Source organism: Branchiostoma lanceolatum, chromosome 8 (genome assembly GCF_035083965.1).
Source record: "Branchiostoma lanceolatum isolate klBraLanc5 chromosome 8, klBraLanc5.hap2, whole genome shotgun sequence".
Lineage (NCBI taxonomy): Eukaryota > Metazoa > Chordata > Leptocardii > Amphioxiformes > Branchiostomatidae > Branchiostoma > Branchiostoma lanceolatum.
Window position 1 is genome coordinate 2,689,602 of NC_089729.1, and position 15,491 is coordinate 2,705,092.

General features: G+C 44.3%; 2 protein-coding genes across 6 annotated transcripts in view; one reads left to right on the forward strand and one right to left on the reverse strand.

Annotated features, from left to right (window-relative positions):
* Positions 1-83: 83 nt before the first annotated feature.
* LOC136440947 (uncharacterized) lies at positions 84-6,560 on the forward strand. 5 transcript variants are annotated; one of them, XM_066437148.1, is made up of 8 exons: positions 84-125; positions 516-710; positions 1,046-1,180; positions 2,022-2,162; positions 2,883-3,002; positions 3,880-4,017; positions 4,483-4,559; positions 5,433-6,560. In XM_066437148.1, exons 2-8 carry the CDS (start codon positions 681-683, stop codon positions 5,713-5,715), a joined length of 924 nt encoding a protein of 307 aa, XP_066293245.1. In that variant the 5' UTR covers positions 84-125; positions 516-680; the 3' UTR covers positions 5,716-6,560. The 5 variants fall into 5 exon arrangements, with proteins under 5 accessions (XP_066293245.1, XP_066293246.1, XP_066293249.1 ...); XM_066437149.1 differs by having other exon boundaries at positions 108-213; XM_066437152.1 differs by having other exon boundaries at positions 108-125; positions 513-710.
* An 81-nt stretch (positions 6,561-6,641) lies between these two features.
* LOC136440493 (DNA-dependent protein kinase catalytic subunit-like) overlaps positions 6,642-15,491 on the reverse strand; it is a 63,008-nt gene continuing 54,158 nt past the window's right edge. Inside the window, exons 79-91 of the mRNA XM_066436543.1 lie at positions 15,268-15,467; positions 14,591-14,762; positions 13,637-13,803; positions 12,683-12,985; positions 11,606-11,905; positions 10,883-11,051; positions 10,609-10,676; positions 10,105-10,325; positions 9,501-9,764; positions 8,992-9,193; positions 8,590-8,778; positions 7,964-8,100; positions 6,642-7,634 (exon numbers count right to left, since the gene is read on the reverse strand). Coding sequence (XP_066292640.1) covers positions 7,430-7,634; positions 7,964-8,100; positions 8,590-8,778; positions 8,992-9,193; positions 9,501-9,764; positions 10,105-10,325; positions 10,609-10,676; positions 10,883-11,051; positions 11,606-11,905; positions 12,683-12,985; positions 13,637-13,803; positions 14,591-14,762; positions 15,268-15,467 — 2,597 coding nt within the window. The 3' untranslated portion in view covers positions 6,642-7,429. The remainder of the gene's footprint in view (positions 7,635-7,963; positions 8,101-8,589; positions 8,779-8,991; positions 9,194-9,500; positions 9,765-10,104; positions 10,326-10,608; positions 10,677-10,882; positions 11,052-11,605; positions 11,906-12,682; positions 12,986-13,636; positions 13,804-14,590; positions 14,763-15,267; positions 15,468-15,491) is intronic.

Genomic DNA, 15,491 nt, shown 5'->3' on the forward strand with positions numbered 1-15,491 from the left:
TTAGCGTAACATAATTTGTTGTTGGATTAATCAGAGAGCGAATCATTATTTTGTAAATTATTCAGCAACCCCTATATTTCTGTGTTTAATGGTATATCCAGTGTTGGGCAGTGTTCTCGGCCAAGGTCCGTGCTGACCATGTTTACATTCTTACATGTCTGTTTGCACGATTGCAAGGTCATGACATTGGGCAAGATTGATCTATATGATTCAGTAAGGATGTTTGGAGTATAGGAAAGAACATGTTATAACTCTATGTCGATTTAGTATCTTGTGACAAAACTAAAATTGGAAATGTTCAATGATCTTGAGATGATGATTCCAACAGATATGATGATAATACTGACTGTCAGAGACAAAAGCAAACTTGTCTTCCTTTTGTTATTTGGTCTTGACGTATCGTAACATCATCAAAGTTGTATTGAAAATTATTAGATTTTATGTTGTTGGTACAGTTTAACAAAATAATGACAATGTGCCTTTTTGACGATTAACTTAAATGTTTCTACCAGCAGGAATGTGAGTATAAGCAGGAGACCAGCTGTAGGGGACCGTTCATGAATGCAGGCTGTGAGAGTAGGAGTTTTAGGGGATCGTCCACAAATGCCGGCTTTGGGGGTGAAAACAGGAACTGAGGAATCATTTGAAAAGTCTTAAACGATCTTACAAAAAAAGTATCAATGGCAGCAACGGCAGAAAATATCCCTAAGGTAATCTGTTCAAGTTTCCTTTATTCTGGTATTGAAGGCAAATAGATTTTGTTGTTAACTTGGACCTGTTCTGTATTTGTGTAAGGTTAGGTACATTTGGCACATACACATGACTTGTACATTTAACCTGTGTGTGTTAGTGTGTGTGTATGTACGTGTGTGTGTGTACGCGTACCTGTGTGTGTGTGTGCTTGTGTACCTGTGTGTGTGTGTGTACATGTACTTGTGTGTGTATGGGTGTGCGTGTATGTATGTGTGTACATGTGCATGTGTGTGTGCATGTGTGTGTGTGCACCCATGAAAATGTGCTGATATTGCCCTCCTGCATGTTCTAGGTGCTGGCAAAGCTGCAGTGGATGCGTGAGCAGCACATCTGGCCCAACGGCCTGCGCTACCTGTGGACCGACGCCCACGGGGTGTGTCTTCTCGTGTCGCTCTACAAGGAACTTCAGGAGGAGAAGTACCTCCAGGTAAGTACGCCAATTTCATAGCTTATCCAGCAAGGGTTGGACAAGTCCATTGTGTAAATAGTAATGGTTTATGTGTAATTGTGTAAATGGTTTTTATTGGTCAGAAATTACCCGCAATGGCAGCCTTTCTAGCACTGAATTGATGCAGGGTATTACAGGTTTCATACAACACACAACATATATAATATCTTATCCACACTTGCATTTTGTGGAACTGTCGCAAGGGTCTGGGCGGCTGCCATTCGGCGCCACCAGGTGACCTCAACACGACTTTCCCCAACCGAAGTCAGGTACCTATTCACACCTGGGTGGAGTGAGGAAAGTCGTGTGAAGTTCCTTTCCCAAGGGCACAAGATCGGTGACATGACAGGATTCGAACTTGGGACCTCTTGGTTCTGAGTAGAACGCTCTGCCGTTGCGCCACATGACCACAAATGCTGATCAGGCTAGTGCATGTCCTACCCTACTGGCCCAATCAGGCAATTTTCTGTCTATGTTTGTGTGTGTCTGTACATGTCTTTCTGCATTTCCTAAATATATTCAATTCGGTGTCAGCATACTCTCAGTGGTGCCAAAGTTGTCTAAATGGGAATTGAAGGGTTGCAAAGGAGTGTGGGAAAGGGGGTGAAGCTATCTCTGATCGCCTTGCTGTGCATCTAAGTGGCATGTAACAAAATTCTACAAGTGACAGTCCTCTATATATGGTGGACTGAAGTCTGTTTTGAATTGAAATTCAGCTTGTTGGCAGCTGTGGTAGTAGTCTATGATTATGCTCTTACTCCTATACATGTAGTTTCATGTTTTTTTGTAAAACTTTCTGACTTGAAAAGTGTTGTGGCAGGAGGCGGAGTCGGTGGTGGCGGATGTTTATCGTGTTCTGGGGCGGCCGCGTGGACTGCGTATCGGAGAGGAGCCGGAACGAGACGGACAGTACTTCCACTACCTCACAAAATGGATGTACGCACTGCATCAGCTGGGCAAGGTACGGGTTGGGATTGTGTGTGTATGTGTGTGTGTATGGGTGTGAGTGTGTAAGCCAGACCGAGATGGACAGGACTTCCTTAACTGACAAAGTGGATGTACGCGCTGCACCAGCTGGGCAAGGTACGGGTCGTGATGGTTGGAATACAGAACAACTTCAGTGTGCCAAATAAACAGTGCCTGTCCTTAGTGCCGAGTTACAAGTGACAGCCCAGTGTGTTGAATAAGCAGTGCCTGTCCTTAGTGCTGAATTACAAGTGACTGCCCAGTGTGCCAAAAAAACAGTGCCTGTCCTGAGTGCTGAATGACAGGTGACTGCTCGGAGTGAAAAATAACATTACCTGTTCTGAACTAATCCCTGGGACACAGTCCCAGCCCTTACCACAGGTAATACCTGAATCCTCCCCTCTTCAGGTGGAGAATGACCAATGCCTGTCCCTGGTACTGTTACAGCCACTCTGCAGAATATGGCAAATCTACATCTTTTCGTCAGTTCCAGGTACTTAATGGCAGGTGGCTGTCCAATGCGTCAAAGAGCAGCACCTGTGCCAGGCACTAAACTAATCTCTAGGACAATCCTCTGTAGACAAATCTACTATTTGTAGACAAATAGTAACCCACTCTAGGTTACTGTAGAAAAAATCTACTATTTGTCTACTACAACCCTCCATCTCTAGGACAACCCTCTACTCCAGGTGATACCTGTGTCCTCCCCCTGCAGGTGAAACCCGAGTACCACGAGCGAGCTGTGAAACTCGCCAAGGACGTCCACCACGCCTTCTACGTGCCGGGGGTCGGAGTTCGCTGGAAGATGCTGGAGGATCTGTCAGGGCCATACCCGGTATGATATGGTGTATTAGATAAAGCTTCTCTTACTATTATGATATATAGGGGTGGATACCGGTTTGCTTGACCTGATTTGGACCTATGTAACATCCAAGAACCGAGTCCAAAAAACCTGAAAGCCCAAAACCTGAGTCCAAAAAAACCTGAACAAAGTACAAATATATTTTTCTATTTTGTTTGATGAAAAGTGTTTTGAGTCTCCCTATGAGAAGAAAAGGCATATACAATGTAAAATAAGTGCAACATTCAAATATTAGATACTGGTTTGCCTTTAAAGTCTTGTCACCAAGAAACTTTTACAGTCATGCATGTCAGTCTTCATTTGCTATGCTTAATATTGGTTTAATAAAACAAAACATGTCAACTAGACGGGATCCGGTCCAGGTCCAGACCTGAACCTAAATCTCTGGACCTAAACCTGGACTTGGACCTTATTAAGCTGAACCGGTATCCACCCCTAATAATATATGGTTGTAAGATATGGGGTACTTTGTAACGTCTCAGTTTGTAAAACTCCCTTTGTTCTATTTTTCTGTTAGTTCTTCCTAATTTTGTTTCATTCAAGTTGATATGTGAAATATTCATAATCTTTAGCCTGCTGAGCTGAGGTAGCTTTGTATTGGTTATAGGGTTGGGAAGCAGATAGATTGTTAGAGACATTTGTTTTGTTCCTGATATGACTTATATGTTTGTGACTTATCAGTTCCATTTTATTTCAACCTTCATTTTATAGCTGATGTTATTTTGTGGATCGATGGTCTTCTGTAATTTCTTAATGTCTCTATTGTATCCCTGAAATTTGGAAATGGAAATTTCAGAAAAAAAGGGGTTAATAGCAGTTACTAGCACAACCCTTCCCTCTCCCTGTCCAGGGCTATGGCCTGGGTGGTCTTGACTTCTATGACGGTTTCGTGACGTATCGGCTGCTTGACCCGTCGGCGCTGTCAGCAGAGATCGTCAACATGCAGCAGCTGGTCATGAAGGACTACAAGAAGTTCAGCTGTACGCAGGTGGGTTGCCAGGGAAGGCTGGGATAGATCTACTGTTGCTAGGGAACATTGTAATTGATGTAGGTTAACATTGCCTTTGAGATAGAAACAGCTTCTAGGAAGCTGTTGAATTTAAGCTGCTTGGAAGACAAAAAAGAAGTTGCTGTGAAACTCCATTAAATTCTTTGTTCCACCGAATATCGTCCACTTGGATTCTGTCTCCACATGACTGAATGTAACATGTCGTGTTTTGAATATGCTGTGCCATGATGGTAATCAACTTTTAAAAGCTGAAGGGCAACATTCTTGCATGACAATAATTCCTTAGAACCAGTTTATAAACTCCAATACGGTATTTCCTTTGTTTGGATTCTGTCTCTGTCCAAAGCAATGATTTTTTGTATTAAGTAAAGGTGGTGTGATAAATTTTGTATCACTCAGCTAAAAAACACCCACAAAAAACATTTCATTCTCCCCCCTCCCCAGGACCTGGGTCTGGGCGAGTGCCTGTGGATGTCGCACTTCTTCCCTGACGAGGAATGGGCCAAGACTTTACGCCAAAGGTCAGAGGTCACGCTGGACTCGATGTGGGTTCCGGCGGGGGAGGTCAGCGGGTACTTCTGTCGCCACCCCGCCGCTCGGAGCACCGTGTTCGGCCTCACGAACGTCGGGGTTTCCTACGGCCTGCAGTCGGTGGGGCTGTGGCCCGACAGGGTTTCCCAGCTGCACGAGTTTTTCCACACATACAAGTCTGGGGATGCCTACGATACCAAGAGTATCACTCATGTCATGCACTGTAATAGTCTGGTCCCTGGGGTTATGCTGGCATGATAGCGTACAGTCAGCACTGGTTGCTTTACATTGGGAAAGATATTTGAAGAAGTTTTGACAATCTTACAACCTTTTCAAGGCAGAAGTCTACGTTATAAAGTATACAAAGGATAAGTCAATGTGAAAATCAGTCAGTTACATCTAAATGTCGACAGGTTACTAAATATAAAAGTGAATACAACTGAAACACGACGTGTGAACCATTCTGTGTGCAAAGACTTAGTAACTGTCAGACTTAGATTGTTCATTAACTGAGCTATGTTTGGATGTCTTTTATTGTTTATAATGCTCTGGATCAAGAGTATCTTTCATGTTTCTTTCATGTGCTGTTAAGGGATTGTAGCGATGATTGGAGAACTGAAGCTGTAGTTTTGGAATGAAACACTGGTCACTTTATTTTTAAAAAGGTCACTGTCTCGACATTCAACATGTGCAGTACAATCAATTTCTCACCTTAGTTAAAAGTTAGAGCATGATTGTCTTCCTCCATATTCTAAAAAAGATAGGGAATTGGGCTTTCAGAAGCTGGACAAAAATCCAAGTTATTTTCTAAAAGAAAGATGTGAAGTTCCGATTGTTTTCTGTTTTCTCCCTGCTGCAATAAGGAGTGAAACGACCTTGAACTCCATGTGGGTGGAGAAGGGCGGGCTCTTCGCCAAGGACAGGGGCTACTTCTGCCGCGAACCCGGCCTTCGGGGGGTCAAGTTTGCCTTCACGAACTTCGGCGTGTCGCTGGGGCTCCAGGCGGCGGGAGTCTGGCCGGAGAGGGTGGAGAAGCTGCACGCATTCTTCGAGAGTTACAAGTCGAACGACGAGTACGATACGGACGCCATCACCCATGTCATGCACTGCAACAGCCTCTTCCCGGGGGTCATGGGAAAGGACTAAGCATTAGGGTCCAAACCAAGGACTGAGTATGATGGTTTAGATCAAAGACTATATATGATGGCCCAAATGAAAGACTGGATATGATTGTCCTAAGGACCGAACATCATTGTTCATGCAGACGTCGCCACTACTCCAAACCATTACCAGGACTTTTGGTGTCTCTTCTAGGGCTAAAACTGACCTGATTTTATCTTATAATAATTGAAGTTGAAGCAACGCAATACAGAGTTCACCCAGGCAGCCTTTCTAACAGAGTTGAACGTTCACATATAAGAACTGAACATGATTTCTCAGACGTTGCCACTACTCGCAGAACCAAGGACTTTTTCAGCTGAGAAAAAATTACATGACGTGTGAAAAAAAACATCAGAACTGTTTTCAACATTCATAGCTAAAATGGGCAAGGACTGCAGACACAAATGTAGCAACTTTAAGACTTTAACTTGCAGTGTCTTGGACTGGACAGCATCATAGATGAGCCATAGTCTCCTTCAGATTCTACAGAAACTGGCAGTTGCACTGGGACAGTGGCTGATCATGGTTGGAAATGGTGAGATGAAAAAAAGGTTTTTGTTAAAGTTTTAACTTACAGAATCATGTTCTCTCGAAAAAGACACTGATGAACTGATATGTTACACCAGCCATATCATTAAGTTCTAGGGGTGATGAATATTTGCATGAATGAATGGTTGCTGATGCTGTAACTAGATAGAGTGGGAATATGCATGGGAAGAGTTTTTGCACAACAAAAGAGATCAATCATTATTTCAAACTATTGTTGCATTGTGTTCCTTATCAAGAAAGTCAAATATTGTGAATAACTTCAACTCATTGTTATTACTGTGTCTTGGTGTCACCCTTGTAATGTTTTAATCAGTCTGAGAGTGACTTAAACAATTGATTTGCATAAACATGACAGAAACACATTCAAGTTCTAGCCAACAAGTCTTTATGTGAGAAATCTGCCAATTAGTAACAAGTAAACTTTCTTCTTTCTGAGACCAATAAATGACTGTGCATGTAATGTAAAAAATCTACTTCTAACATGTTTTAAACATATCAACACTTTCTCCTTATATCTGCTGCTTTATCTTGTAGTTGGAGCTACAGTCCTTATAAGCTGGAAAAGTCTCCAATTGTTATCAACTTAAAGTTGATTGGAATGATATTCCTTAAGGTGACAAAATGTTTACACCATTTTCATATAAATCTATTTGCTATGCTATAGTTACTCAAACTGCCATCCTCAACAGGTTTCCAAAGTCCTCTCTAACTCAGGGCAGGGATGGCTGTCGTGCTGCATTGGATACCTACATGTATATCCATCCATGTTATTCCTTTACTACTTTGGGCTGGGCATTCAATATCAAATGTGACACATAATGTGTCAGAACATGCTGAGGCTGTCACAAACAATCTGCCATTTCACATTCATTTTTGGTGTTACATACTGCCATAGCAATAAAGTCTGTGTAATAAAGATACAGAAACCCTGAATGATAGCTAGAGTATTGAAATGTGCCAAAGGCAATAATAGTAAAACACTGCTGCAGTGTTTTACATAGACCTCGAAAACTGTGCTAGGGCAATCCTAAAGCAACATGTTGTTTCATACAGTGACTCGGCTCTGCTGTAGCAATGCCAATACAATCCTTTTTATCGCATGACACTGTACAAAATCATTCTAACTGCGATCCTGGAACAGTTGTTAGTTTCACATGAATGACTGCCATCCCTGCCAGGTGCGCCCCAGGATGTTGGGGTCCGTAGCCTGGTCGATCAGACAGGCCACCTGGTCCTCCACACTTAGCCCCTCCGCAGGCTTCTGGGCGCGCACGTCCTTCCCACAATCTCCCATGGCAACCAGGCAGAAGGCCTTGAACCAGGGGAGGCTCTTGTGGCCGAGTTGGAGCTCCGCCCTGTGGAGTGTTAAACAGGCAAAGTTTCAGTCTAAAAGCTCTCTTTAAAATCAGATATGAAGCCCTAAGCTTGGATTATCTGGTCCGGATACAAGATTTTTTAAACTTACAACTGTACTCACAGTTACTGCAATATCTAAAATGCTGCAGGAAATTCGTGAGCAAAATTGGATTCGATACGCTAACATAGTTCTTATAGACTGTAATAGTCAAGTTTTTCTTGCTGTTTTTGACTTGGGCTAGTCAAAGCAATCCACTTATTTGGCAGCTTGAACCTTTTGGAATCGAAAATCCAAGTTATCTTGGAGTCAACTGTTTGAGTGACTCACTTGGTGATGTGCGTCGGGTTGACCCCCTGCAGCTTCCGTGCGGCAAACTTGATCTTCTCCCTTGGGTACCAGCTGATGTCATCAAGGTCATCATCCTCCCCCACCATGCCCTTGTCCATCTGCTTTGCTGCAAAGTTCTGACAGAGGAAAATGAAATGCCATCAAAATGTTTGTCAATAGGGATTCAAAGAAAAGAGTCAAATAAAGGTAAAGGGATAAAGGTTACATTAGGTTACCTTCAAGTGCAGATGCTGACTGAGGAATTGGGTTAAAGGTGAAAGGTTATCTTCCAGTCGAGATGGTGTTCCTTGATGAAGACATCCATGGTGTTGAGAACATTGGGGTTGAAAGTTAAAGGTTAGAGTTGAAGTAAAAGTACACCTTCCAGTCGAGATGCGGCTCCTTGATGAAGACATCCATGGTGTTAGTAGTACTGGATTAGGAGGAGGATGTTGGGAAGGATGTTGGGGTTAGGGTTAAAGGTTAGGGTTAAAGGTGAAAGGTTACCTTCCAGTCGAGATGGGGCTCCTTGATGAACACATCCATGGTGTTAGTAGTACTGGATTAGTATTAGGATGTTGGGAAGGATGTTGGGGTTAGGGTTAAGGTTAAAGGTGAAAGGTTACCTTCCAGTCGAGATGGGGCTCCTTGATGAAGACGTCCATGGTGTTGAGGAGGATGTTGGGTCTGGACCGCAGGGCGCGCAGCACGTGGACCATGGTGCTTTGCAGCAGGCCGCTCTCCTTCAGCGGCAGCAGGAGGTTCAGCATCTGTCTGGTCAGGCGGAACGGCATCAGCTCTGGGACGGGCAGGTGCTAAAATAATCATAATAAAAATCATTTCACGGCTCTTGGCATGGCAAGAATCGAACCTTGAACCTGTTGGTTCTGAGCCCAACGCTCTAACTGTTATGCCGCACCGACGCCACTGGGAATTGCTGGGAACAAATCAATGATATCATAAACAATATCTATTAAGTAAATGCATTTAGAAGATTGAACACTTCAAATATATATTAGAGACCTTACCTGAGTTGCGGAGCCGAAGGCGTGTCCGAAATCGATCCCCACCATGCCCCCACTCTCAAGGTCGATCATGAAGTTTCCCAGATGGCGGTCGCCGATCCCAAGGACGTACTGCGCGACGCAGAGCGCGGCGTGGGTCGTCGTGAAGTGGTTCCGGAGGGTCAGGAACGCCTCGGGGCACGAACTCATCTGGAGATAACCCCGCCTGGAAAAAGTGAATCAAATATAACGGGGTATCAATATCTTTTAGCTCACTGAAGAGTTATTCTTCCACTGGTCAGGACAGAGAAGACAGAGGATAATGTTTACGCAATGTACTCAAACAACCTGGTAGATTTCAAAAAGTTTTCTGAAAGATTTCGAAAATTTACAGAATCTAGCCAGTTGTGAATGAGTAACTGTTATCTTGTGTGCCTTCTCCATATTCTTGGCTTTGGGATAATTTAAGATGAAAATGAATGAAGAAAATATAAATCCAGAAGTTTGTTTAACTTCAAACGTTTCCCACCCACCTCATGATGTCCCAGGTGACCTTGCTCTGCACCTGTCTGAAGGCCAAGGTCACATCTGTTCTGCTGGCTTTCTGGTACAGGGCTCCGTAAACCTTGCCCCAAGGTTCGTTCTTTCCGGCCCCACTCAGGCAGTGGACGTAGCCGGCGTAGTCACTCAGGGGCAGCCTCTGGTGCAGGAAGCTGTCCTGTTCCCTGGTCGTCATGGCGCTCTCCAGGAAACCCCCCAGGGGGGTGGTGTTCTGCATCCACTCGATCAGCCCCACCCTGCGGGGGTTGAGAGGGGAGGGAAAGCGGGAGTTGTCAAGATGCATAGATTTTCGTCTGAGAAGAAAATGCTCTAAATGGCAAGATGTAAGGATTTATATTGGGCTTGGCTGAGTACAAAAGAAGAAGAGACTGCTTCTTGACATTACCAAGAGGTTATGAGGATGACCTTACCTGGAGGTCATGGGATGACCTTAGCTGGAGGTCATGGAAGCTTTACCTGGAGGTCATGAGGATGCCCTTACCTGAAGGTTATGTGGATGACCTTACCTTGAGGTCATGGGGATGACCTCACCTGGAGGTCAGTGACCTTACCTGAAGGTTATGTGGATGACCCTACCTTGAGGTCATGGGGATGACCCCGTAGGTCCTGATGCGCAGCTGGCGCTGGCTGCAGGCGGGGTCGAGGGTCAGGATGTCGTTCATGATGTCGAAGAGCTGCTGGATGCGCTGGTCCTGCCGCAGGTCCTCCCCACCCTTCACCAGAAACGGACGGTCCCTCTCGTCGTCCCCGCGGATAGTGATCCTCTTGGGCTTCCGTAACGAGCTCATCACTTTCACCTGAGAAAGGGTTCAGCGTGAGGGTCTCATCAGTTTCAAAGTGAAAGTGATAAAGTGATCTTGCGCCAGTTAAGCTCACTGAAGAGCTACTTTTCCACTGGTCATGACAGAGAGTTATGCTAAGTACAGTTTTGAAGGACATGATTCTAATCTTTCATATCAACCCAGTATAGCGATTGTTCCTGATGGTGAAAAAGAACAAATACCATTTGCTTGCTTTTTTTTAAAACATAAGTACAATTTGCTTGAAATTCATTTGTCATGTATAGATTGTGATCCTCACCCTCTGGTCGAAGCCGGCGATCTTGGCGTGGTACTGGACCAGGGGCTTCTCCTTTCCTGTGTACTGGCCTGTAAAATGCACAATCATTATAAGAAATAAGTAGAAATGTGTACTAAGTCTTACAACAAGTCAACTATTACCTCCATCATTATAATAGAAACTGTTAATAATTACATACGAGGAATTATTTGGTATTAAACCTTTCGATAAGAATGAATCCAATATATTTATCAAGAAGAGTACATCAAACAAACAAACAACTAAACTAACACACCTGGTATCTCTAGTTCTCTATCGTAGTCGAGAGGGTTAAAGTCGCTCAGCCAGGGACAGTAATCTTTCAGCAGACCAGGCGCGTAACAGTTCCCCTTCTCCCGAGGGAACGCTTTCCGGTAGAAATCTCCCATCATGCCCTGCATGCCGCTCTTCAGCTTCAGGAACTCCTGTGGCAATGTCAACAAAAATTTTGGTTTATTTTTTCTTTTCAAATATTAGGTCAAACTTTGTAGCATCAGAAGCATTTTAAGTCTGGTTGGTAGGGTGACATCCTACATATACGTACAAAGAACTTTAAGTTAGCAATCACTACAAAATCATGATACAACTGGTCTCAAAAAGTACAAAGTCACTATCTCAAGCCTGTATATGACTGTCTCTTGTCACGTGATAATCAACATCAGTCACATGACAAGAGAACTCCAAGACGAGATCTGACTTTATTACCGGGTTGACGAAGAGACAGAGAATTCATCTCGAAAGCTCCCCAGAGCAATCTTTTTTTTTATGTTGTGTGTAAAGCTTAAATGTTTGTCAAAAGTAAGTAAATTGTATCTGTCATTCTACAATCACAAATACTATTCATAGAAATTTAATTCTAAACATGCTGATTATATAATTTATATAGACCAAACTGTCATCCTGTACAATACAGTAACATATAACAGAAACATAATGACTGAAAGTCTTAAAATTTCGAAGAGAGTTGAAGAAGACCAACCTTTTCCTTCATGTCTAAGATCCGCCCTCCGTCCTTGCCGAACATCTTGTCACACTCCTTAGCAAACTGCTGGGCGAATCGTCGCCTGAAGGGCCCAAACCCGACGGACTGAGACTCAAGCTCGGAGGACGAGGAACCGAACAGGGAGGACATGGAGGAGTCCTGGCTGGGCGAACGGAAATCCAGCAAGCTGTTGTACATCTCCTCATACAGCCTCTTGATGTTGACCTTGTCTTCCTTTGTTCTCTTCTTGGGGTCGACCTTCAGCAACCGCTTGAGGTCAGCATCGTCTCCCCAATCCTGAGGAACACAGAATGCAGAGTCAGCACTGCAACTGCCTAACACACTGATGTACTTATCACACAGTCACACACCAACCAAAAATAACATTGATCAATACCATTCTCATTTGTGGGCACCATACGTACATGATAAATACACTTTTCTTTAATAACAGCTACAGATCACCAATGACACCTAACCCTAACCTTTGATTTAAAGAGCTGGTCAGGATGGCTGAGCTGTTCCAGCCCTCCGATGACTCCCTAACCTCTAACCCTCACCTTAAAGAGCAGGTCAGGATGGTTGAGCTGTTCCAGCCCTCGGATGACTCCTTAACCTCTAACTTCTAACCCCTGACCTCTAACCCTCACCTTAAAGAGCTGGTCAGGATGGCTGAGCTATTCCAGACCTCGGATGACTCCCTAACCTCTAACCTCTAACCCTCACCTTAAAGAGCTGGTCAGGATGGCTGAGCTGTTCCAGCCCTCGGATGACTCCCTAACCTCTAACCTCTAACCTTTACCTTAAAGAGCTGGTCAGGATGGCTGAGTTGTTCCAGCCCTCGGATGACTCCCTAACCTCTAACCCCTAACCTCTAACCCTCACCTTAAAGAGCTGGTCAGGATGGCTGAGTTATTCCAGCCCTCGGATGACTCCCTAACCTCTAACCCTCACCTTAAATAACTGGTCAGGATCACTGAGTTGTTGCAGACCTCTGATGATGACACCCTAACCTGTAACCTCTATCCGCTAACCTCTTACCCTAACCTCTAACCCTAACCTCTAACCCCTTACCTTAAAGAGCTGATCGGGATGGCTGAGTTGTTCCAGACCCCCGATCAGTTTGTCCACCAGAGTGTAGATCACCGACAGAGTTTTCTTCAGTCTGGTCACTGTCTCCTGGTTCCTCCTGCCGACCACCGAATCCTCGAACTCAAAATTCTCACTGCTGATCTTCAGGGGGTACACCAGGGCCTGTGGATAGTCCTGCGCTATCCTGGTCAGAACTCCGTGAACAGCCACAGCCTCAGGCTTGTCCAGCAGCGCCACCATCTGGCCAAGCCAGGAAATGCAGAGCCAGCTGGGCACACAGGATACCTGGGGATGGCAAGCACAGGAGAATAAATGTGAAGCTTATCTACTGATGTGTTGTTCATGAATTGTGTTACATTTGATCATTAATAGTTAGACAATATCTCCTACATCCTTTGGCATGGTGTAAGGCTAGTTGTACACCCTTAATTGTACCTGTAGCTTAAAACTAAGCTGCAGACAACAACCTTGAACCATACATGTACAAGCTTTCTTCCTGTGTTTTTTTACCATTTGCATGTGCAATAGCTTCAGTGCAATGTGAACCAGTAACAATTGCCCCGAGGAAGGTGACAGATGGTCATCTAAAGGTCAGTTGAATAAAACACTTTGTTGTGTAGAAAGAGTCTTTTTATTCGGTCAGACGTACGAACCTGATGATTCAACTATTCATGGATTTCTGACCTTCTGTATTGAGAGGTCTATGGTGTCTTGGTACAGTTCAACAGCAGCTATCACTCAGTTATCACACATTTATCACATAGTTATCACAAAATTATTAAAATCATCACACAGTTATCACACAGTACCACACATTGGTCATACAGATATCACACAGTTATCACAGAATCACCAATTGCATGAAAGTTATCACACAGATATCATTCATTCATAACTCCTTTACCTATATCTATATAGCAATGATAATATTCTAACCTTCTGTATGAAGAGGTCCATTGTGTCAGGGTACAGCTCCACCAGCTGCAGTAACCGCGGGAAACGCTGTCGGGCCTCGGGCGAGTCGTGCCGCAGGGCCTGCAGCAGGTTAGAAACCACCGCAGCTGGCAGGCCTGGGATGGAGGTCAGCTCTGAGCCCTCTTCATCTGTAAATCAGCAGTTATCACACAGTTATCACACAGTTTTTACACAGTTATGATACTGCATTTATCTGCAGAATTCTGCAGGTTAGAAACTACTGCAGAAGGCAACCCTGGGATGGAGGTCAGCTCTGTGCCCTCTTCATCTGTAAAACAGAAGTTATCACACAGTTTTTACACAGTTATCACACTGCAGTTATCTGTAGAATTCTGCAGGTTAGAAACCACTGCAGCAGGCAACACTGGGAAGGAGGTCAGCTCTGTGCCCTCTTCATCTGTAAAACAGCAGTTATCACATAGTTATCACACAGTTATCACAGTTAGCTGCAGAATTCTGCAGGTTAGAAACCACCGCAGCAGGCAGCCCTGGGATTGAGGTCAGCTCTGTGCCCTTTTCATCTGTAAAACAGCAGTTATCACACAAATATCACAGTTATCACACAGTTAGCTGCAGAATTCTACAGGTAAGAACCTGCGGTTATCACAAATTCAAACAACTGCATGATTCCTAAATACGTTTGCAGAACTTTGAATCAGGTTTGACTGTAGTAGAACCCTAGAATATTTTTAAAACCAATTCTATCATAATATTTGGTGACAACTAGTAAACCTTGTACTAATACTAGTCAGAAAAAAAAAGAATCTCCTGCTATTACAATATCTAGATATCTACCTTTAGTTAGCACTTCTTATTGTTACAGTTAGAGATGAGTACAGAAATAAGGTTAGGATTATGAAAAATGATGCTTATAGGATGATTCCAAATGGATTTATATTCAGAGTAAGATTTTACCATCTTCCTGGTGCCGTAAGATCTTGTCGCAGAAGCCGACCATGGCCATGAAGGCATCCACGATGCCCGACTTGTCCAGACTGGAGTCCTGCCGAGCCTTTTCCTCGTCGCTCGCCAGCTTCACGGCCTTCTGCAGACACGCATGGCCCTTCTGCAGCAGGCTGGAGATCGTCTGGGGATAAGAAAAGAAGTTAACAGTTAGAGTTGACATTAACAGTGACCAATTAGCACCAAGAACAGCAACAGATTCTGAAGTAGAAGTAACCAATCAGCACCAAGGACAGATACAGTAGTGACCAATCAGCGCCAAGCATGCAGCAGTAACCAATCAGCACCAAGAACAGCAACAGATTCTGAAGTAGAAGTGACCAATCAGCACCAAGGACAGATACAGTAGTGACCAATCAACACCAAGCACACAGCAGTAACCAATCAGCACCAAGGACAGGCAGACAGACACAGCAGTGACCAATCAACACCAATCACACAGCAGTAACCAATCAGCACCAAGGACAGGCAGACAGACACAGCAGTGACCAATCAACACCAAGGACAGAAATTTTCCTCCCTTGTCCTAAGAAAATCTGTACTAAAATTGATAATATAAACCTACAAGGCAGCTTAGATCATTCTAGTCCCAACTAGAAGTTACCACCCTCTTTAAGCTGGGGTCTCACCTGTTCCACAGAGGTGTCCTGTGACACCCCAGCAGCCGTGAGGAGCTGTGCACGCCTGGCGTCCTTCAGCCCCGTCAGGATGGCTCCACCTTCCTGCAGGAGCGCGTGGGCAACGATCTCGTACGACAGGCTGGTCAGGGTGTGGTGTTGCTTAGCAACAGCCAGGTCCTCCTCAAACGCTCTGCAGCTGCTGAACTTCTCTGTAGGGGGATGGGTAATAGTTG